Raw genomic sequence first — 24,500 nt, forward strand, 5'->3', positions numbered from 1 at the left:
ATATCTCAAGTTTTGTATGGTTTCCTTGTTTCTTCAATTTATGTTCTTTTTAAGTATATTTTTAATTAAATTTAAACTACCCTGTCTCTTTCATCGAAAAATACTATATAACTTCAATTCTTCCTATTTAACAACACAATTCCTATTTTTTTTAATTTAGTTTTTCAATTTTATATTTTATTCAATTTAATCATATAACTAAAACTCTTTAAAAATTATCTTCCTAGTAGTTCCTTTACTCTTTCATATTCTCGTCAATACTTTATTCTTAAAATATCTTTTCGTTAAATCACATAAATGGTCCTCTGACTATTAAAAGTTATAAAATGGTCCTCTGACTATAGGAAGTTGTTTTGTTGAGTCCACTGACCATTAAAAGTTACAAAATTATCACCTGACTATTCATTATGTTCCAAACTCGTCTTTTCTTATTAAAAATTTGATGACAATTTGAGTTGTACATTAACCTACAGAATGAGATATGATAAAATTTAATCTCATAATTTCAAACGACTATCATATCTTAATCAACATGTTAATGTCCAGCTCAGACGATCGTTAATTTTTTAACCGAAAAAATGAGTTTGGAACATAATAAATAGTCGATGGATCATTTTGTAACTTTTAATAGTCAAGGGACTCAACAAAACAACTCCCTATTATCGGGGATCATATTTTAATTTTTAATAGTTAAGAGCCTCAATAAAACAATATCTTATAGTCAAAGACCATTTGTGTACTTTATCCATATATTTTTTTAAAAATATTATACATATATTATATAATTTTAGATGATATTTAATTTATTAAATAATATTATAAATCTTACTTTTATATATATATAATATGAAAAAATTATTTAAATCAGAACAAATTACTATTATAACACTATAAATAATTTATTTTTTAAATTTAAACAAAAGTTCAAAAAGAAATATGTTTAATTTAATTCTATCTTAATTTAATTTTATAAATTCAACTCAATTTTAAAACTTTTAAAAAAAATTTAAATAATAAAATAATACTAAAACATTTTCCACCTAGCTCTATCCACGTCCAGTTCACCGATAAATAATCCCCACGTTTACCTCCTGTCTCTCCACCTTGGATAGATATTCTCAAAATGCAATTAATGTTTCACCAGATCTTCTTTTCTCTCTCCCTGAGCCAGTACGATCTTTCTTCAACCTTTGAAGCATCTAAATAAATTATCATACTTGAACCACACTACACTACTTCTCTCTTGTCTGTCATATTTGCAGACCGGACAGAAAAGAGACGTGTTTTTCAGGTACAAGAAAGACAGGAGACCATTTCTTGGATTGCATCCATGAGATCACGTCTCTGGGTTTGCCTAGGATGGCTCACTCTGCTTACCGAGTTGAAACCATTGCTCGTCTCGCTCAGTGGAGGATTGATGATCTTCCCTCCTGCACTTACCGCCAGTCCGATGCTTTCAAGATCGGCTACTGGAACTGGTCCGTCAAGTCACATTCTTTATTTCCCATTACGAAGATTCATAACCAAAACTAATTCGGATAAAAGACCTTTTAGTTGTTACTGTTCTTCTGAGATTCCTGGAGTGTGTGTGTGTGTTTTTTTATTGGAACCATGTTCTTATACTTTTTTTTGGTGGATTTAAGGCATTTGACGGTGGAGAAGAACAGAGTGCTGTATGTTAAACTATACCCAGAATTCTCAAATCTAACGAGAGATAATCCCCCCATTGCATCCTTCATAATCCAGGTTGTCTGCTCATCTGGAGATCGAAAATCTTTCACTCATCCAGGTAATATTTTGATAAGTGTATAAATTTAGATGATTCATAGTCTTTCATGCTTATTTTTGTTTTCCAATTCTGTCGTTTCTGATTGTAGAAATAACAGACAAGCAGTTGAAGAACAACGACGATTTCATCTGGCCGGTTGAGGCTCCTTTGACTGGGAAATACATTATCGACGTCGAATTTCTTGATCTCAAGACTGCATCTTCGAAAGTAAGAGTCGATCATGCAAAGGATATTACTAAGAATTAGCAGTTGAAAGTTTGGTGTTGATTCACAGGGTGGGGAACCTTGCTCCATTTGGACTGAAGGGTTTACACAAAATCAATCAAATTCAGTAGTTCTTGCATGTCTCGGTCGGACGTTAACACAAGGCATCCACATGGACATCGTTATTAATGCTTCGGATGGGAGCATTGGAGCCCATCGTGCTGTTCTTTCCGCGCGATCGCCTGTTTTCCACAGCATGTTTTCGCATAACCTGCAAGAAAAAGAACTCTCAACCATAAACATATCCGACATGTCGATTGAAGCTTGTCGGGCTTTCCTATGTTTCATTTATGGAAACGTCAAACATGAAGAGTTTCTGCCCCACCGGCTGGCACTTCTCCGGGCAGCTGATAAGTACGATATCTCGGACTTGAAAGAGGCATGCCACGAGAGTCTGCTAGAAGATATCGATACAAAGAATGTCCTCGAGAGACTCCAAAATGCAGTTTTATTCCAACTTCCAAAACTTAGATCCAGTTGCCTGCAATATCTTGTGAAATTTGGCAAGATATATGATATTCGAGACGATTTTAGTACTTTCATGCAATTTGCAGAAAGGGAGCTGATAGTTGATATATTCAACGAAGTTCTAAATACCTGGAAAGGATTCCAAGATTCCACCAATGGTAAACAACAAAGTTAAGCATGTTCAAGTCGGCAGTACTCATAGCATCAACAACGATTATAGCGAGCAGGATCATATTTGTAAAGATGATTCTTTTGTTCATATGGAAGTCATGTGTCCATGAACATATACATATATGGAATTGATGTGCACACATGTAAAGTATTGGGTTTCATTTGGCAAGAACATGCTTATCCGTGTAATCAAAATTTAAGTAATGTTTGGAGCCTTGTATTTCATTCATGTCAAATTCATGAACTCGTGACATATAGTTGCATAGGTGAAAACCTCAATAGTATCCAAATAGTGTTTTATTTATAACCCAAAAAAGGGTTACTTTAAAGGTTAAAACAGAAGCCTTTAAAACCCAAAATCTTTCAGGTACACCACTCACCAATATTGGACTCAAATATCCCATTTGAAAGGGAAAATCTCAAACGCGCTCCCATTAACCAAGCATCAGAGAGATGGAAGATATCAGTCTTCAGATGTTTGACTGACCTCACTGCTCTCGGCTTCACCCACACCTTTCTTTTCGTCTCCTTCGACGGAATCTCCATTTGAGCAATGGTTCTTCAAGATTGTAGAAATGTCTGCTTCAGAAGCTCCAGCCAGCTTGAAGCGCTCAACGGCGGTATCTAGATTTCTTTTCCAACCATCCATTCCTAATTTGCATTCAACTTGGGATCGTTCAAAGAGCATGTTGCCCCAGAAAAGATGTATCTGCGATCTCATCACAGCTGCTTGTTCAGCTGCCTCCTCAGGTGAAAGCTCACCTTCTACAACAGTTCCAGGTTTCTTCCTCATCTTCAACAAATCATCCTTCTTGATCAAATTGGAATCTTTCAACTCATTTGCTCTATGCTCCTCCAACTTCTCCCACATTTCTGTAGTTGCTTTCATCTTCTCTTCAGCACTGTCGAAAAGTTGAAATGTCTCAGCAGGATCCCAGTTTGAGAGATCTATTTTCTTTGCAAGTGCAAAAGACCAGTTAAGTTTGGCCATTTCAAATTGCTGCTGTCCCAGTGCCAGAAGCCCTTCATAAAAGTCCGGCTTGATTAAGAGTGCTTCGGCATACTTCTCCCTGGCCAAAGAATACTTTTCCCTAACCCAGTCATAAGCAACTTGAAGTTGTGCCGACACTACCTCCTTCCCAGTGGACTCGTCTAGGGGGATACGTTTCCTTGCGGCACACATATGAACATTTCCCCAATTAAAGAAGGCTAACGCAACCACCTCTTGGAATTTGGCAGCAGCTTTGTCAAAAAGGTTTTGAGCTTCTTCACTAGTAACTGTCTCCTCTAGAGCCTCCGAACAGAGCTCCATTCCAAGCTCATGCAAGTCGATATGAGCATCAGGATCAATACCTACATGGGTGCGGAAAAGCTGAGCAAACTCAAAAAGCCAATCATCCATTTCCACTTCCTTGCACTCCGGATCTTCTGAAGCCCCTACTTTTTCCTTTGAAGCTTCTTTCTCTATCGTTTCAATCTCAGTATCAACACCTTCTGACACACAATCACCATGAGACAAGTGAGACCCGATTTCATCAGCCTTGGCCCCTTCACTCACCAAAGGCTTCTCCTCATCCTCTTCTGGTAATGGTGGCTCCTGTTCTGGACTCACCTCAACAATGTGCAATCTCAACATACCAAATCCACCAGTTTTATCTGCTTCTGGTTCCGACGAAATATGAGCATCTACAGAAGACTCCGCCAACCTGAGTTCTGTCGTGCAGGTAATAGTAACTAAATCTCCATCACTATCCTTATATTTGATCAACACTGACTTGGATGAAGGAAAACGCTTGCTCACAACCTCCCTCAACACTTTGAAGCTACAATTAACTGGCATTTGGGAAAGCCTTATGTCATGATCATAAACAAGTTTCAAAGGCCGCCACTGAATTGCTGCCTGCTGAACCTGCCCATGAACAGAAGATGAAACCAACTGTTCTCTCGGGCCACCCTTATTCAGATTATCAGTTGCTTTCGAAGAACCACTCGAGGGCTTCAGCGCAAGTCTTGGAAACTGGGCTTTTTTCTCAGTACCATTTTCAGCTGCATTCCTTTGGATCTTCTCCAGCTTATTATTTGGTGATCCAACTGATCCTCCTGGAGGCGATGATGCTTTCTTAGGCACCGGGCGAGCAGGTAAGCAAGGCCCAAGCCCAGCAATTGGGGCACCACGAACAGCAGAAGCCCCAAGTGCAGCCGGGGAGGGACGGCTCCGGAGGTCTTGCTGAGCCTCTTGGCGAGGACCCAATGTAGTCCTCAGTCTCCTTGCAATCTCCAAAGCATCCTTGTGATTGGGGTCAGCCCCCAACAAAAACTGCATATCTTGCATCGCCATTTCATACTTCCCGATAGCCTCGAAAGCTCTCGCCCTCCTAAGAAGAGCTCGGACAAAGCAAGGCTGAACCTGAAGCGCCATGGTACATTCAGCAATAACAGTATCATAATCAATGGGTTTCATTTGCATCAAGCAAGCAACTCTGTTACTGTGAAAGACAGCCCGGTCAGGGTGGTTTTTGGGGATAAGTTTAAGACCATCATCATAGTATTGAAGAGCAGCCACATAATCCTTAATCTGAAACTTCTTATTGCCTTCTTCTTTTACCTCATGGGCTCTCTTTAAAAATATAGAAGAGTCTAAATCACCACCACCATTAGCATGTGCACTAGTGTTACTAGAATGGTTATCAACAGAAACCTGGTTCGAACCACCCTTCTTTTTTCTACCACCTGATTTCCCCATGTAAGGATAAATAATATCTATGTCTGTTAAGTGTCTCTCTATCGAATTATATTCTTATTCTTATTCAATAAACTACAAAGTAGAAATGTTCGAAACTATAACTTGAGTTACAGGATAGGAGAACCCAAAGATTAGATTTAAGATATAAACAGAGACATATAGAGAAATGGTACTTACATAAAAATACTTAATAAAGCAGTGAGCTTTGGTGCTAGTTGGATTGGGTAATTGAACTGGAATAGTGGGATTGCGGGGAAAGTAAAAATTAAGATTGGATAAACGAAATGGGGGAAATGGAAGGGTTTTTGTTTTGGGTATTGGGATGAACTTGAAACCCTAGAGGTAGAGGTGGAAGAAGATAGTTATCCACCAAGTTAGGGATCAGTTGATCAATTCTTTCGTGGCCGTTAGATTGATTTACTCTTTGTATTGTCCACCTTCTAAAAGTACCACAATTCATTGTATACAGTTATTTTCCCCTCGTATTAGCATGTATAAAACTAGTAAAATGGCTGAGGTAATGTCTTGAAAAAGATAATTTTTAAAAGAGTAAATTGCATGTTTACTTAATTTTATTTTCTTTTTTATTTTACTCATTGTACTTTTAATTTTTTCAATTTACTTACTGAATTTTAAAATTAAACTTTTTTGATCACTCGATCATTTACTTTTTAACACATTCATGACTTGACATATTTTTATTAATTTCGTAATCAATTAACATTTTATTAATATTATTTATATATTTTTCATTGTCCACAACCCAATTCACTTTCCTCACCGTCACCATCAAAACTCTCTCCATCATCTTCTCTTCTCCATTCTAATCTCTCCACCATCTTCTCTTTTTTTATTCCTATTTATTTCTCAAGGTCGATTCAGTGATTGTTTTCTTCACTCCCATTTATTATTTCACTCTCTTTGTTCTCTTATTTGTTTAACAATTTAGTGTTAGAACTTAGAACCAAAATAAATATTTGTTTGTTTCACTGAAAACAGTTTCCGAAAAATGAAATCTGGAAAATGTTTTACAGAAATGTAAATCATTTTTTAGAAAATATTTTCCAGTGTTTGGATGGTACATTGTAAAATGTTTTACACTGTTTGGTTAATTTTTCTGAAAACAATTTTTAGAATATGTTTTTAATAAAGGAGCATACATATTCGATATGTTTTTATTCTTTATTATTTTTAAAGGTTCATTTTTTATATATAATTATATTTTATAAAAATCTGTATTTTTATAAGTACGATAAACTAAATTTTTAAATAATATTAATAATTTATGTTGATTGTGTTATAAATACACTACAATCTTATTGTGATCATCCAAAAGCTCCCCTTCAAAACACGTTGTTTTTTTCTCACCCTCACCAAGTTAGGGATCAGTTGATCAATTCTTTCGTGGCCGTTAGATTGATTTACTCTTTGTATTGTCCACCTTCTAAAAGTACCACAATTCATTGTATACAGTTATTTTCCCCTCGTATTAGCATGTATAAAACTAGTAAAATGGCTGAGGTAATGTCTTGAAAAAGATAATTTTTAAAAGAGTAAATTGCATGTTTACTTACTTAATTTTATTTTCTTTTTTATTTTACTCATTGTACTTTTAATTTTTTCAATTTACTTACTGAATTTTAAAATTAAACTTTTTTGATCACTCGATCATTTACTTTTTAACACATTCATGACTTGACATATTTTTATTAATTTCGTAATCAATTAACATTTTATTAATATTATTTATATATTTTTCATTGTCCACAACCCAATTCACTTTCCTCACCGTCACCATCAAAACTCTCTCCATCATCTTCTCTTCTCCATTCTAATCTCTCCACCATCTTCTCTTTTTTTATTCCTATTTATTTCTCAAGGTCGATTCAGTGATTGTTTTCTTCACTCCCATTTATTATTTCACTCTCTTTGTTCTCTTATTTGTTTAACAATTTAGTGTTAGAACTTAGAACCAAAATAAATATTTGTTTGTTTCACTGAAAACAGTTTCCGAAAAATGAAATCTGGAAAATGTTTTACAGAAATGTAAATCATTTTTTAGAAAATATTTTCCAGTGTTTGGATGGTACATTGTAAAATGTTTTACACTGTTTGGTTAATTTTTCTGAAAACAATTTTTAGAATATGTTTTTAATAAAGGAGCATACATATTCGATATGTTTTTATTCTTTATTATTTTTAAAGGTTCATTTTTTATATATAATTATATTTTATAAAAATATGTATTTTTATAAGTACGATAAACTAAATTTTTAAATAATATTAATAATTTATGTTGATTGTGTTATAAATACACTACAATCTTATTGTGATCATCCAAAAGCTCCCCTTCAAAACACGTTGTTTTTTTCTCACCCTCAGACAGCAGCAGCAGAAAATTATGGCATAATTATACAGATGATAGTGAATCAATTACATCAGTTTTTCTTTGAGCAAGATTCCCAATCAGTAGCTTTTGACAATATTTTCAGAATTTTTGGGGAGGAATGCAGAAAAAATGTTATTTCAAATATTTTGGGGGCTTGTTCAAACAAGTGAATTTATATAATAAGAAGAGGTATATTTACTTCCATCACTAAGAAGGTAAACTTCAAATTGATAATCCGTGAAAAAAATCCAACATAATACCCTTGACTCTACAGAGAAAGAGCACAAACATACCAGTACTCAAGACTAGGCTCAAATGACTTGTCCTCCTCTGCAAGGATAAAGTAAACAAAATCTTCATAACCCAGCTTTCCTTCAATATTACTGGTAAACTTTCTTGGAACCTAAGATAGGATGGAAGCAATAACATGAGTGAAAGTTTCAAACTTGTGAATAAATTAAATCAATCAATGACACATAAAAAGTGATAGAAAAGGAAAGTGGAATAGACAAAGTTCAATTAAATGAAAAGCTTCTGCTGCATATAGAATGTAGTTTGGACCAATGAACAAAAATGGCATCTGACTCAGACAAACCTTAGAAAATATCCTATCAACAATCCGGTAGGTAAGCGCGTGGTTACCATATCTGATAAGGTTCTCATTGTCAATAAAGAAATCATGATCTGTATCCAACTCCCAAATCTTACAGTATATCACGTAAAAGTGCTCATATGAAAAGTACTTGTACATATAGTATAGAAGAATAAAGAGATTGGAATGTGAAAATAATCAGTATCAGATAATGTATTGAGCATGAATAAAAAAACCAATATGAAAGTATCGATACCATTCTTGCAAGGAATTTACAGAATCGAGAATAGGTATCGATGCCGTGGAAGGGTATCGATACTACAAGCATAGAGGTATCAGTACTGTACTTATAGTACCGATACTACTTAAGTTGGAAATTAGAAATTAGTGCTTTATTTAGTTTACATTGGTAAGAATCTTTTCGAGTAATTCGAATTCCGATATTCATTGGATTGTATATTCGTGTAGATATCGATTGAAAACAAAATCTGGATAAGTCAACAGAGTAAGATTTACCGAGGAAGAGAGATAAGAGATCGGTATTGACAAATGAGACCAATGTGAGTACATGATATTATGTATAGGCTATTTTATGGTATTAAGACTTGCGATGAGTCTAATTCCTATATTATATTACATGAGTACAATAATGCACGCATGATATTGAGATGGTGCTTATGTGTACATAAGTATATGGATATGTCTATATGTTAAGTGAATTTCTATACATGATTTACATGAATACCTGTTATGTGAGATGATTCTATGTGATATGCTATATACGACTATAAGCTATGAGAATGTTATATGATCTAGACAAGGATAAGTTATGAGACTATATGAAATGATATGAGTCATATAAGTACATGTATATGTGATGAATTGGTTGACTATGTGAACATGTGAATATATGTCTATGAGAAGACATAAGAACAAGATATAAGCCATGTGATATGTGAATGTGAATCATATGAAAATGTTCTACGTGTAAGTGAACTAAGTGCTTATTTGAATGTGTGAAATGACATAAATGATAATGCTCATGTTATGTGATATGAGAGCTAGAGGTATAGTTGGCATGCCAAGAATCGAGAGTTCTATGTGGTCCTTCGGGATATATATGTAATCATTTGGAACATATATTCGGTTCTTCGGGACACATATTTGTTCATTTGGAATATATATGTGAGCCTTAAGGAGTGGTCATTCGGAACATATATGTGATCCTTCGAGACATTTCTATGTGGTCATTTGGGACAATTTTATGTACCCCTAGTGGGAATTTATACGAGCTGTGGTGACAACATATGTGCACAACCTCAATGTACTCATATATCTTTAGTTCTCGAAAGTATATATGGGCTAATAAAGAGATAAAACAAATACATTGTATGCGATATATATATATGAAATGTATTATAGGATTTATGTGATATTGTGTGTATTGCTTGGTTAAAGGTATGATATGATGGTTACGAATGCTATGTATAAGAGTATATAATTATAAGGAATAATGATAAGATTGATAATAACAAAACTGATGGTACATGAGTATGTAAGCATTTGTGATATGATTTGGTATGATATTATCGTATTTAATGTACATACATTATTAAGTAGTTAAAGTTTCCATTATTCATTTATATGTCTCACTAAGTCAAAGATTTAGCGTGTGAGTGTTTCACACGCAGGATCCAGGACGTCTGGAAAGTAAGGATAAGTAGTAGAGATAACATAACATCATCAAAGATCATATCAGAAGTAAATTAACAGTAGGTTATTTTGTTATTGTAAATAGTGTTGGCATGTACCTTAAAGTTAAATTGTATATACTCTGATAAGCTTTTGTAAAATTTTGATTTAATTTATGTAAATTATTAAGTTTATTCAAATTAAGTCTGAAAATCTCCTTTATTTTATATAAGTAAATAATTTTAAAGGTTGATGTAACACCTCGAACTTGTATTCGGGTCAGATACGGGTTGGGGTGTTACAAAGTCCCTACCTCAAAACTTTATTAATGTCCTCTTCCTCATCTTCATGTAGCATTGCATCAATCAAGTTTCTACGTTTCAACTCCCTAAGAGTAAGGTGGCCATTCTAAGATCTATTTATATAGTAATATATTTTGTATATTACAGTTTCAGCTGGCCATATGAAACAAAAGTTATGTTAACAAATAACATCAGACAAAATGTGCAACATATTTGGCGGTAATAGAGGCAATCTAAACTTGCAAATAATTGAAAAACACAGTAAAAGTTTATGCTAGTTGTTTGAGCGACAATAAACAACCTCTATAATGGGTGAGAGCCCGGAATATTAAGACATATATTCTTTAAGTTGTAATGTATGAGTGAAAGTTCCAAACTTGTGAATAAATTAAATCAATCAATGACACAGAAAAAGTGATAGAAAAGGAAAGTGGAATAGACAAAGTTCAATTAAATGAAAAGCTTTTTCTGCATATAGAATGTAGTTTGGACCAAGGAACAAAAATGGCATCTAACTCAGACAAACCTGAGAAAACATCTTATCAACAATCCGGTAGGTAAGCGCGTGGTTACCATATCTGATAAGGTTCTCCTTGTCAATCAAGAAATCATGATCTATATCCAGCTCACAAAACTTACAGTTGCAAAAGTGCTCATATGAAAAGTACTTGTACATATAGTATAAAAGAAGAGAGAGATTGGAATGTAAAAATAATCAGTATCAGGCAATGTATTGAGCATGCATAAAAAAACAATTATATAAACTTATTCCAAGTCAAGTCTGTAACATCCCAAAAACCGGGCTAGTGACTAAACTAAAAGTTTTTGAAATTTGATGATCAATTTAGGAAAAATTGAAAAGTTTATGAACTTAAATAGGAATATTTTGGTATTGGATTAAATACCAAAGATGGAAGGAATAAAGGGTATTATGGTCTTTTTAGTTTAAAGATATTTTATCTCATTTATTAAGAGATAAGCACGTGGGATTTGGGAGAGTTATCTGGAAGTTATTTCCTCTTGTCTTCTTCTTTTTCTTCTTCTTCCCGTTAGCTCAATTTCAAAGGTGAGTTGAGTATAGCTGTTTATTTCTTGAATTTTTAAGTTGGTTCTTGTTCTTTGGGTGTTATATAAGCTTAAAGAAAGCTTATATAAGATTAAAATAACAAGATAAGAGAATTAGAAAGGAAATTGTAATAAGGGTGTAGAAGTGAATTATTGATATGATATAGTTTTTGAAGTTTTGTTTATAAATTTGACTTGTCGTAAGAAGGATTAAGAAGTCTAAAGTATTAGAAATGAGTTTAGAACATGTTGAAAGTTTAGTAAAATTCTTAATTGCAAGAGTTATGGTGAGACATTGAAAATGATGATGTGTTATAGTGTTAAAAGATGGTTTAAGTATGTATAGTTGAGTTTAATATCATAAAGAGAGTTAAATAAAGGGAGTTTAAGTGAAGTATTGGTAATTTTCGAGTTAAAGAAGTATATTCTGGGTTAGTAGTATCGGTATTGGTTGAGCAAGTACCGATACTACAAGGCAAAATATGTGATAATTATGCATAGGGTATCGATACTGCATGAACAATATTGATACCATAAAGCAAAAGTGGGATAAATCTTCATGGGGTATCGATACTGAAGGGATAGTATCGGTACCATGGGTATCGATACCAATATGGAAGTATCGGTACCATTATTGCAAGGAAATTACATAATCGATAATAGGTATCGATACCGTGGAAGGGTATCAATACTACAAGCATAGAGGTATCGGTACTGTACTTGTAGTACCGATACTACTTATAGTACCGATACTACTTAAGTTGGAAATTAGAAATTAGTGCTTTATTTAGTTTGCATTGGTAAGAATCTTTTCGAGTATTTCGAATTTCGATATTCATTGGATTGTATATTCGTGTAGATATCGATCGAAAGAAAAATCTGGATAAGTCAACAAAGTAAAATTTACCGAGGAAGAGAGATAAGAGATTGGTATTGACAAGTGAGACCAAGGTGAGTACATGATATTATGTATAGGCTATTTTATGGAATTAAGACTTGCGATGAGTCTAATTCCTATATTAGATTGTATGAGTACATTAATGCACGTATGATATTGAGATGGTGCTTATGTGTACATGAGTATATGCATATGTCTATATGTTAAGTGAATTTCTATACATGATTTACATGAATACCTGTTATGTGAGATGATTTTAAGTAATATGCTATATATGACTATAAGCTATGAGAATGTTATGTGATCTATACTAGGATAAGTTATGAGACTATATGTGAAATGATATGAGTCATATGAGTACATGTATATGTGATGAATTGGTTGACTACGTGAACATGCGAATATATGTCTATGAGAAGACATAAGAATAAGATATAAGCCATGTGACATGTGAATCATATGGAAATATTCTACGTGTAAGTGAACTAAGTGCTTATTTGAATGTCTGAAATGACATAAATGATAATGCCCATGTTATGTGATATGAGAGCTAGGGGTATAGTTGGCATGCCAAGAGTCGAGGGTTCTATGTGGTCTTTCGGGATATATATGTAATCCTTTGGAACATATATGCGGTTCTTCGGGACACATATTTGGTCCTTTAGAATATATATGTGAACCTTAAGGAGTGGTCATTTGGGACATATATGTGGTCCTTCGAGACATTTCTATGTGGTCTTTCGGGACAATTTTATATGCCCCTAGTGGGAATTTATACGAGCTGTGGTGACAACATACGTGTACAACTTCAATGTACTCATATATCTTTAGTTCTCGAAAGTATACATGGGCTAATAAAGAGATAAAACAAATACACTGTATGTGATATATATATATATATATGAAATGTATTATAGGATTTATGTGATATTGTGTGTGTTGCTTGGTTAAAGGTATGATATAATGGTTAGGAATGTTATGTATTAGAGTATATAATTATAAGGACTAATGATAAGATTGGTAATAATGAAAATGATGGTACATGAGTATGTAAGCATTTGTGATATGATTTGGTATGATATTATCATATTTAATGTACATGCATTGTTAAATAGTTAAAGTTTCCATTATTCGTTTATATGTCTCACTAAGTCTATGACTTAGAATGTAAGTGTTTCACACGTAGGATCTAAGACGCGGAGACATCATAACATCATCAAATATCATATCAGAAGTAAATTAGCAGTAGGTTATTTTGTTATTGTAAATAGTGTTGACATGTACTTTAAAGTTAAATTGTATATACTCTGATCAACTTTTGTAAACTTTTGATTTAATGTATGTAAATTATTAAGTTTATTCAAATTAAGTCTGAAAATCTCCTTTATTTTATATAAGTAAATGATTTTAAAGGTTGATGTAACACCTTAGACTCGTATTTGGGTCGGATACGGGTTGGGGTGTTACAAAGTCTCTACCTAAAAACTTTATTAATATATTATTCCTCATCTTCATGTAGCATTGTATCAATCAAGTTTCTACGTTTCAACTCCCTAAGAGTAAGGTGACCATTCTAAGATCTATTTATGTAGTAATATATTTTGTATATTACAGTTTCAGCTGGCCATGTGAAACAAAAGCTATGTTAACAAATAACATCAGACAAAATGTGCAATATATTTGGCGGTAATAGAGGCAATCTAGACTTGCAAATAATTGAAAAACACAGTAGTAGTTTATGGTAGTTGTTTGAGCGATAATAAACAACCTATATAATGGGTGAGAGTCCAGAATGTTAAGACATATATTCTTTAAGTTGTAATGCATGACTTTGTTTAAGAGAGTTTAGTTTCAGTCACAATATACACAATATATTTCCATGTAAACCCTCTCATATGCACGTTAAATTGTTAATAATCAGTCCCAAATATAATAAGCAAAATATACGGTTACTCAGGAATCTAGATTAAACTAAGAAAATGATGAATTATTAGAACTTATGCAAATTCATCATCATAAACCTACACATTTTAAAAAATGGAAGCATAGCCATTGAAACTAAAGATTAGGACTGATAAGAACTACGCCGCCAATCTTTTTTACTAAAAATAAGTGACTAACATGATAAACAAGAATATGAATCATGTTTTCTAGGCACCTTATTCTTTCATAAAGAGAAGTGCAAATTTCAACACCATCTCATCAAAGAACAAGTTTGCATTCTTGCTTTAATAATATGCTATATCCATTTTATTAATAGTTTTTAACATAGCTTTATAAACAATCAAACATATTATAAACAAAACTACTTCATCAATGAACCAAGCTGAACTGCATTCGTAGAAATTCCCACAAAAATATATGCATTTACAGGATTTGCAAGTTCAGATCATAGTGGTTACAGGATTTAGTGTAGGAGTTAGTTTGGAAGCAATTCATACAAAGTTCAAATGCCTTAGATATTGTAAAAGGAGGGGGACATATCGAAAAGGTGAAAGAACACCCAAAAATAAAAATAAAAATGAGAGAACATACAAAGGTATTGTTAGATGGCTATCTGTTAGAATGTTGTTAAGACATCATGTGCATATAAAGGTGGTTAGTCTATTAGGTTGGTTAGCTAAGTCAGTTAGTTTGTTAGGTGGTTAGTGGTTAGCTAACCCATTGTTATAAAAGAAGTGTACCAACTAATATAAAGGTACTGCAATTCTTTACTGTGTATATTCTGTCATTCACACTTCCTAACATGGTATCATTCGCCAAAGTCCTGGGAATTTTTGGTTTCACGCTTCTAAACTTTCTTTCTCTCTAGTTCTTCCCTCATGGTGGACAATAGGTCTAGTCAGCAAACTGGTGACTCAGTTGCCATGGATAGTACAAATTCCCCTTCATCTACTTCCATAAAATGGCTCTCTCTACCCTATACTTTTAACAAGAAACACCCTTTCGTTTATACTCAATGCCAGTCCATCCATGCCCGCTCCATTTTCCCATACCAAGACACCCCCGCCGCCCGAATCTGTTACACCTCTCTTCTCAACATTCCTCATGAGTTATCCGCCATTATGTCCGCCAGCCATGTGGAAAGCCGGCCACTAGTTTTCGACGAAGGACATTCGCATATTTTATCGTATGGATTTAATTTGTTATGGAGTTCCAAAACGAGGGTAATCGAGCAGTTTCACATTAACCATCTGATCCTGCCTTATTTGTTCGCTTTTGCGGTTGGGGAGCTAGGATCAAGAGAAGTTGGGCCGAGGACTACAATTTATGTTGAGGCGGTGGATAGCCTTTTGGATGCTGCGGCGAAGGAGTTTGCCGGGACGGAGGAGATGATCATGCAAGGGGAGAAGTTGTTTGGAAAATATCCTTGGGAGAGATTCGATTTGCTTGTTCTACCGCCTAGTTTCCCTTATGGCGGAATGGAGAATCCAATGATGGTGTTTTTAACCCCAACTGTGATTAAAGGAGACGTCAGTGGGGCGCAGGTGGTGGCTCATGAGCTCGCTCATAGTTGGACCGGGAGCTAGATCACTAATCTGAACAACGAACACTTCTGGTTGAATGAGGGATTTACAACATATGCAGAAAAGAGAATTGTTGAAGCTGTGTTCAACTTACTCTGCGGTGATGCGGAGCAAATGTTTCAATGATTGTTGGTGTTTGGTTTGTTTCACATTGTTGTTATAGAATAGGTTTTTCTTTTTTTTTAGAATTTTTTTGTTGAATGTTGATTCACATCAAAAGTTTGCATCGATTCAAGTCGAACGGAGGGAAGCATCGGCACTTCCGATTCAAGTCGAACGGAAGGAAGCATCGGCACTTCCGATTCAAGTGAACGGAAGAAAGCATCGGCACTTCCGATTCAAGTATTCATCTATTCATCAAGAAGGAAAAGTAGAGGGAATGTTAGATTGTTGTCAAAGAGGAGGAAATGAAGAGTAGGGGGAATGCTAGATGGCTATCTGTTAGACTGCTGTTAATACATCACGTGCATGTAAAGGTGGTTAGTCTATTAGGTTGGTTAGCTAAGTCAGTTAGTTTGTTAGATGGTTAGTGGTTAGCTAACCTATTGTTATAAAAGCAGTGTACCAGTTAATATGAAGGTAATGCAATTCTTTACTGTGTATATTCTCTGTCATTCACACTTCCTAACAGGTATCAACTAAAAACAAACCGTATCTTTCCTGAAACTCAGGTGTACTCTATAAGAATTCCAACCCTGGATGAGTTGCCAATAGTTCACGGAGCACAGGTTTGAAGTCATCATGTCAAATTCGTAAGTACGGAAGAAAGTAAGTTTAAACATATAACATTAGACTATCAACAAATAATGTTGTTTAAGCACTCGAAAATGCATAAAGACCTGAGTGAGGTAATTGAGCTCTGGTTGCTTTAATATTGTATATATACTTGGGTTGCCATATCCATGGTCAGCATGTTGCCATTGACCCAATAATCAATAAATGCATCTCTGCAAGCAGTTTAGAGAAAAATATCAGTAAAAGCTACAATACAAAAAGGAAGAAAATGATATTACAGTTGAAAAACAATTACAAGGAGAAGCGATGCCAAATTAGGAGTCAGATTCTAAAATAAAATTTTCATCTATTTATCACTGTTGGTAACAATTTTATATTTAGAACACAGAGTACTCTTACGAGGCTCAATGGGGAGAGCACCAGATTCTCATAATTTTCAAATAAATATCTTAGCAGTTAAAAGAATATGATGCATCTGAGATATAAATATAGCTTTTCCACTTCTATGAACAAGAAACTATACCTTGTAACCACACCAGTGCTATTAACATCAATTTTTCTGAAAAGTGATAGAGAGAAAAATGAAGGCAGCTTGCAGATTTCTTTGGTCACTAGTTTGAATTCTGAAATGTATAGAAAGTAAAAAATGAATATAAGACAAGTTTCAGAAATATATGTTAAAGCACACATGCATTTATCTTACCAAGCAGCTGCAGCCCATCCGGATGCCCATAGAAGAACTGATTGATTCGAAACATGCATTGTTCTTTTAGATCATTTGGAGGCGGACGACCATTTTTGAAGTAAAACTGGAGGTGTTTTCAAGGACAAATGTAACAAGTTAAAGCTGATTTCGGAATAGAAAGGAAAATACAACAGAAAATACAACCAAGAAACCGAGAAAAGAAAATTATAATATCAAATATACAAGATCCAAACCTGAGGTATGAACTCTTTCACAGGCTCGCTAACTACTTTCAGTGGAGAACCTAAGTTTGAAGGACCAGCCCTTTGTTTTGTTATACGAGGGGAACCAGATTCTCGGTGAAAGGGGAGGAGCACTGCCAGCAGGAAACAAGGAAGGTAGAGCATTTCTTATTGCAGTACTTCCGGATGAAAAGGGAGAAGATGAAAAGAGAGATATATGAGAAGACGACCGCCCGTCTCGCCGGTGAGAAGGAGGCCACTGGATCGCTCGATTTTTCAGTGTGGAGCAAGGGACGGGAGAACGAAGTTGTTTTCGACGTGGAGCAAGGGACGGGAAGGAAAATGACTTACCCTTTTCTAAACGGTAAGTCATTTTACCATGTTTTCCTTTAAGTTTTATGTTGACTGTAAACCAAATTACATTGACCGTAAAATGTTTTCCCCCAACCGGACAGACTCTTATTTTCCTTGAAATCTTCATTCTCTTTAAGAGTTATTTTATTATAAATAATGAAAAGTAAATCCCTTAATAAGGGGAAATTATTATATGAAACATGTAATTCTAAATTTTTTAATAGTATGTGACGATTATAAGATAATATATGTTAATAATATTTTTAATCAATTGATAACATACATTGCAAATTCAAATACTTGAATCAGAACTTCTAAAAAAAACATTATTCCTTTAATTACGGAGACTACTTGATGAGTCGAGAGCTTTAATCCTAACTACTTGCTTGATATCTCATCTCTTGAATATTTAAATCTGTGTGTGAGTACAAGTACTATAAATTTAAAGAGTGCTTTATTCAATTGCTCGAGAGTTGAACAAATATGTTTTGTAGTTTAACAAAGTTGAACTGCATATCATCATCCCTCGTCATATCATAATTTAGTGTATGTTTAAGTTCATTCAGGCAGTCCCTTATTCCTCTTAATCTTCCTCGTCATCGGTGTCGACGATTCCGACCCAATTTGTGAATGCGAAAAGAAACTCTTTGAAGCACACCGATCCATTTTTATCCCAGTCCATTTCTTCTGCAAATGCACAGATACACCATACGAGCCTTAACCTTTTGTATGGATTCATAATGTACATGCATTTTGCTGCATAATTTATCTAGCCAAGTATGCACCTAGATGCTCATATGATATGGAAAATGTGAATAATAGAGCTGACCAAATCTTTTCATGGCTAGTTTTCCGGCCGATCGCTCCCCAGATTCATTGACGGCTTGAGCCATCTCGTTCCTGCTGACGAAACCATCCTTGTTCTTGTCTAAGAACACGAATGCTTCCACAAAAGTTTCGAATGTCGCCTCCAAATCCGGCATCCCCATTCTTGATTTCTGGCAATGTCATGGAAGACCAAACTTATAGGGATGCCATTGACTGTGATCTAACAAAGAAACAGTCATAGACGTCCTGAATTTGAGCAGCTGGGTGTGTGTTGTCAACGTGCTAACAAAACATCTGAACAGTGAAAATAACAACCGTATAACCTCAAAAAACAGTGAGAGTGAATCAAGTATTGTGTTAAGGATACAGATTCATGTTCATTAGCATTGTCTTTGAGAAGATAAACCAGGCAAAGAAGTACAATGAACTCATTGAAATTGATTCCCATATCCTTATTGATGTCGCATGCGTTGAAGAGATCGGTTATCTCCTCCTCTGTGAAAGAAACTTGAAGCCGTTGGCAACATTTTTTCAGCTCTTGGTGGTCAATTGCACCATTTGAATCCTCATCTACAAAAACAAAACAAAACACAATGCAACCAAGTGTCTCAAATCATGACAGAAATGAATTGGGGAAGAAAGGGGGCATACCAAACTGCTCAAAAACAGCTTTGCACTTCCTTTAGTTCTCATCGATTTTAGGGAATTTTAAGATTACGGTGTTGAAGGATTTCATTGCAGTTCCTGCAGATGCCCTTCGCTTCATGGCTTCAACCAGTTTAGCTTCTAGTTTTGTTTCAGATGATCTGTCGTTTTCGATTTCGCCTCCCATTTCCAACTAAAAAACAAATGGAAAATGACGGGAGTTTAAAAGCAAAGTTGGATCCTTTTAGTGTTCTGGTACCCTAAAAACAAGTGGAAAATGATGGGATTCAACGACCTTTGTGCCCCCGCCAAAGGCAAACAAGAAAACCAAGTAAGGTTATTAATTGTAAAGAGAGAAAAGAGGAAGAAGAAAGAAGCAAAGACAAAATTAAAGAAGGATGATGAAGAGAAAGAAAGTGGGAGTTGATTTTGTCCATTTTGATCTGAGTTGAAAGAGCACGGTTTATGGTGAACCCACCACGTTTTTGGTTTCGTGACGAATCACCAATCGCCTTCGTTTCTGTTCCATTGTTGCAATGCAGCTACCAAATTATATGCATTGACTTTTTCCCCAAAACACCTATATATCGTTAGCAATCATTTATAAATGATAATCGTGGTAAGATTTTTTTTAAAAATTTTGAATTCGAATAATTACATTTGAGGTTTCGAGTTCGAATAATTATATCTGCTGAACGTGCATTATGTTGTCAATAAGTTAAGAAAATTTTGAATAGTTACTACCTTATAATTACCAAATTATTTACATGCTAATTTTTTTAAACAAATCCAATTAGGGATGGAATTGGATGGCAAACAGGCGGGTCGGATGCGGATACCCCTTCCTTCATCCCTATCCCCACCTAATATTTTCAAATCCACCACCCGCCCACCACCCATGTTGGGGTACATTCTCAAATCTATCCCCACACCCACTATCCAATTGGAGACGTACCCGGCTAGACTCGCCTGACAACATATATCTTTTACAATATTAAGATTTATAAATTAATCTCTAAAATTATATCTAAATTCATAATGGACCAAAATTTAATGGGTACTTAGTGGGCAGGCAGATGTGGGGCGGGCGGATGTGGGACGGATAAGGTCTCAAACCCATCACCCGCTCACTACCCTCGATGGGTACCACTTTCTAAATCCACGAAATGGAGCAGATACGATGTGAAATCCACGAAATTATACCCGTTTATCATCCCTAAATCCGATGCCATCTGATTAATTAAATGCCACCTCATAACCTATTTGTACTAAATACCATAATGATAAACCGTTTGATCATTTAGATACCAAATTGAACATTTCTAAAGTGGAGGTGCCACTTTAGGAAATTTGGTAAACTTTAAAGACCATTTATGACATTATCCTTTTCTCCCCCATTTTGGGTAACTGGTACTATAACGTGTTTTTCTACATTGAACCCTGTGGAATATGTAAACTATCTGTCCAGTCTTTCCAAATGCAAAGCTGAAATCTCATCTTAATATATACAGCAAAACACGTAAACAAACAAAGATACAGCAATGGCAAAATCTGCAGCCCAGAAACCTCGACACACTGCACTCAAAAATAAATCGCGTGCCGAAAACTCTTACACAGCGCACGTTAAGCAATGGCAGCCAGTACAGGGTGGTTTGCCTCTTTCATCAAAATTTGATTCCATCTAGAAAATCAAATAATCTTGTTTTTTCGTTCTATAGCTGGACTCCTGCTCCTTCCAGTGCAGCTGCCTCTTCCAGTCTTCGCTTCTTTTGGACCGAGTTGAAGGCTTCAAGAATATCTCCTTCCTGCCATTCACCGTAATCATCCATTCCCATACCGCATTCCAAACCAGCATTTACCTGTCATGCGAGGAAAAGGATCCAAAAGTGTCATGTGAGGGCTTAGGATGGAGAATGAGAACAAAGAAAGAAGCAGAACTAGGAACCAACACCATACCTCTTTAACAATTTCCTTAACCCTTCGCAATGAATCAAGAACACCAACATGGACTGTGTGGCCATTTCAAATGACACGGATGCAACATCCATTCACTACCTTTCCCTCTGTTACCATACAACCAGCAACACGGCCACTTCCACTGCTGAAAACAGCCCGAACCTCTGCAGAGCCAATTGGAACTTGTTCCTATCAAAAGAGAAGCAGTACATGTCTCTGCTACCTCTGTATTGCTTGGGTTCCAATAAAATTGAAAACATGACTCTGCAAAAATCTTCTTCTTCTTTTCGAGAGAAACCGAAAAGGAGCCCCCCCAATATTATGATTTTTTTTGGGGTTTTTACATCCCCTGTATTACATGCAAAGAAAGAAAATATATATATTGATTTGCTGATTTGGTTGGCTGACGAGGAGAGGGAAACCATCTCCTGTGATAGCTGGTGGTCAGGGTATGGGCTACTGCTGCTGGCGGTATGGCTGTGGGACGGTTGACTGGAGTAAAGATGGCAGGGATTTGGTAAAAAAAATGGTGATTACACCTACTAAAAGTTCTTTTAGACAAGGAAACTCTTCTAACACAAAAATAGTAGGACGATGAAACCAGTTCAGAGAAATAATTAGTCAAAGAAGTAGCAAAAAATGATATGGGCGATGAACACAAGCGAAGCTAAAGAAGAGGAAGGCATTGTTCCTACAACTATCACCATTGTAAAGCGAAAGTGTTCGTCTGAATTAGGAGCAAAAAATGAACAGAAACATTAAAAAAAGAAAAGGGAAAAGGCTTACCTCTATCTTTTATTGGGTAATTGAGCAAAATGATAAAATTGTGAGGTGGAGGTTATAGTTATGGGGGACAAGCAAAACTAAAAACTGAGGTCTGCGAATCTCGACATGTTGTGGGTAATGTCATTGTGTGGTTGATTCTCCGCCTGTCGATTTATTTTCTCTTCGGTTTTCATGTGACAAAGTAAATAACCGACATTTTTTTTTGGATAAACTACATAAATGATCATTTATGTTTGATTAAGTTTTCATTTTTCTTATTGATATGCCAAAAATAACAATTTAGTTATTAATGTTGTGGATTTATAACAAATCGATAATTCATTATTAGCATTTATTACTGTAATAATAAAATATTTATATGATATGTTAAACTGACTGATCTAGTATCATTTGAAAGAAGAGAGAGAGCACAATCCAGGATTTGCAAAATAAGAAGTTTTCATGAGGTAAAACTTTATAGTTTTACACTATGTAGTTGAATCGTTTCCCATATATATAGGGTTAGAGTTCACTTACACTGTATAATTGATAAGTTTTACATTAATTTATAGTCATTAGATTTAAATAAATAAAAGACTTAAATTTAATTAAAATTTATAATAAATAAATAAATATTTCTTTAACTCGCATTAGAATAATATTTTTTTATTTTTAGGGCTTTAGGTTTAGGGTTTAAGGTGCATTTGGTTCGCGGAATGTAAGATTACCAGTGGGAATAAAAGATTAATGAGAATGTTGTATTTTGTGTTTGGTTGGTTTAGCAGGAATGTAAGATTATCGTGTTTGGTTAAAGGAATAAAAGATTATTGGAATGTATATTTGATCAAATTGTCCTTATTATATATTTGTTTTTTTAACAAGTTGGAAAATATGTATATATTTTCTTTAAAAAATTTAAATTCATAAAATTTATATAATTTTTTTATAAAATTGAAAATATAAAAAAGTTTAATGAAAGGGTAAAATTTTATTTTAACCCCCGAACTTCATATAAAATTTTAATTATAGATTTTTTTTTGTAAATCTAAAATAATTTAAGGATAAATTTGAAATTTAACATTCGTAGAATTTTTATTATTCAATGACAGAATAAGAATATTTTTGAAAGAAAAAAATTAAGGGCATTTTAGTCCAAAACGCCGGTAATCCAATAATACCTAAGGAAAGAGAGGTAATGACGTTCTCAGTAATATATCCCAAAAATCCACTATTGGTAATGTAAGATTATCGGGAATGACATTCCTGGCCAACCAAACGGGAGAATGTGGATTCCATTCCCATGTGCTCACATTCCCCCAACAAAACACACCCTTAGGGTTTGAGATTTTGAGACTTAGGGTTTGAGATTTTGAGACTTAGAGTTTGAGATTTGAGATTGGAGTAAAAAATATATTGGTTTACTGTAAGTTAAAAGATATTTATTTATAGATTATAAATTTTAATTAAATTTAAGGTATTTATTTATTTAAATCTAATTATTATAAATTAGTGTAAAACTTATTATATACATAGAGAGAGGGCATAATATGCTTACACTATGTAAAATTAATAAGTTGTACACTAATTTATAACCATCAGATTTAAATAAGTAAATAATTTAGATTTAATTAAAATTTATAATTCATCAATAAATATCTTTCAACACGTAGTAAACAAATATTTCTTTTTATCCAATCTCAAACCTAAACTTTAAACCCAAATCATAAATCCTGAACCCTAAAACTTAAATCTTAAACTCTAACCTTTAAAATATTGTTTTATTGTGAGTTAAAGAAATATTTATTTATGTGTTATAAATTTTAGTTAAAATTAAATAATTTATTTATTTAAATGTAATGATTCTAGATTGGTGTAAAACTTATTAATTTTATGATGTGTAAATGAGTCCTAACTCATATATATTATGTATAAATACTATATATATATATATATATATTATTTTTTTAATATACTAGAACCATGAGGTTCTAGTACCACTGCGAATCATACGATCATGTGCTGTAATTTCTTCTTGACCATTTATCATTGTTTACACACACACACATATATATCCTTTTAAGTGTTTCTTTTGTGCATGAGCAGCGCTTGTTTTGAGTCGTAACTCGTGGAGCATCCTTCAATGTCTTTGGTTTCTTCATTTGTTACTTCTGCAGCGTTGTGAGAAGCTTCAGTTATCGAATTAGAAGCCTTCTTCGTTTTTCTTCTTACTGGGTTGCTTCTTCTCTTTGGGTTTTGTTTCCATCTCTCTTAGTTATAGGCTTTCGGCTTCGTTTGCTTAGGCACGTTCTTCGTCCACCTTCGGTTCTTTTGCTTAAGCACTTTGCTTAATGTTGGTGTTCCAATTCCGAGGAGTCTCTAGTTTCACCTGC

The 24,500-nt window shown here is 34.3% G+C and overlaps 3 protein-coding genes, 1 long non-coding RNA gene and 1 pseudogene across 4 annotated transcripts; 2 read left to right on the forward strand and 3 right to left on the reverse strand.

The window, feature by feature from the left end:
• The first annotated feature begins 1,323 nt into the window (after positions 1 to 1,323).
• On the forward strand, positions 1,324 to 2,835 carry LOC120145296 (BTB/POZ domain-containing protein At1g55760-like). The gene is made up of 4 exons (XM_039159172.1): positions 1,324 to 1,478; positions 1,644 to 1,789; positions 1,878 to 1,996; positions 2,064 to 2,835. The coding sequence occupies exons 1-4, from the start codon at positions 1,360 to 1,362 to the stop codon at positions 2,694 to 2,696; spliced, it is 1,017 nt and encodes a 338-aa protein (XP_039015103.1). The 5' UTR covers positions 1,324 to 1,359; the 3' UTR covers positions 2,697 to 2,835.
• Positions 2,836 to 2,974: 139 nt separating this feature from the next.
• Positions 2,975 to 5,677, reverse strand: LOC120145519 (protein CLMP1-like). The gene is made up of 2 exons (XM_039159344.1): positions 5,609 to 5,677; positions 2,975 to 5,473 (listed from the first exon to the last, which is right to left on the reverse strand). Exon 2 carries the CDS (start codon positions 5,433 to 5,435, stop codon positions 3,156 to 3,158), a length of 2,280 nt encoding a protein of 759 aa, XP_039015275.1. The 5' UTR covers positions 5,436 to 5,473; positions 5,609 to 5,677; the 3' UTR covers positions 2,975 to 3,155.
• Positions 5,678 to 15,195: 9,518 nt separating this feature from the next.
• Positions 15,196 to 15,903, forward strand: LOC120145696 (leucine aminopeptidase-like). The gene has a single exon (XM_039159465.1). It carries the CDS (start codon positions 15,196 to 15,198, stop codon positions 15,901 to 15,903), a length of 708 nt encoding a protein of 235 aa, XP_039015396.1.
• Positions 15,904 to 18,452: 2,549 nt separating this feature from the next.
• On the reverse strand, positions 18,453 to 19,576 carry LOC120145697 (annotated as a pseudogene).
• Positions 19,577 to 21,162: 1,586 nt separating this feature from the next.
• Positions 21,163 to 21,503, reverse strand: LOC120145520. The gene is made up of 2 exons (XR_005518138.1): positions 21,346 to 21,503; positions 21,163 to 21,248 (listed from the first exon to the last, which is right to left on the reverse strand). It is a non-coding gene; the product is annotated as an uncharacterized LOC120145520 (long non-coding RNA).
• Between the last annotated feature and the right edge of the window lie 2,997 nt (positions 21,504 to 24,500).

The sequence above is a fragment of the Hibiscus syriacus genome, unplaced genomic scaffold, assembly GCF_006381635.1.
Source record: "Hibiscus syriacus cultivar Baekdansim isolate YM2019G1 unplaced genomic scaffold, ASM638163v2 tig00110893_pilon, whole genome shotgun sequence".
NCBI classification, from domain to species: Eukaryota; Viridiplantae; Streptophyta; class Magnoliopsida; order Malvales; family Malvaceae; genus Hibiscus; species Hibiscus syriacus.

Bases quoted from the DNA above. Each gene is read 5' to 3' on its own strand.
- LOC120145296 (XM_039159172.1), top strand. From the start codon at position 1,360: ATGGCTCACTCTGCTTACCGAGTTGAAACCATTGCTCGTCTCGCTCAG. The intron at 1,479-1,643 runs GTCCGTCAAGTC...GGTGGATTTAAG, and splicing joins AAGATCGGCTACTGGAACTG to GCATTTGACGGTGGAGAAGA. The intron at 1,790-1,877 runs GTAATATTTTGA...TTCTGATTGTAG, and splicing joins AAAATCTTTCACTCATCCAG to AAATAACAGACAAGCAGTTG.
- LOC120145519 (XM_039159344.1), bottom strand. From the start codon at position 5,435: ATGGGGAAATCAGGTGGTAGAAAAAAGAAGGGTGGTTCGAACCAGGTT.
- LOC120145696 (XM_039159465.1), top strand. From the start codon at position 15,196: ATGGTGGACAATAGGTCTAGTCAGCAAACTGGTGACTCAGTTGCCATG.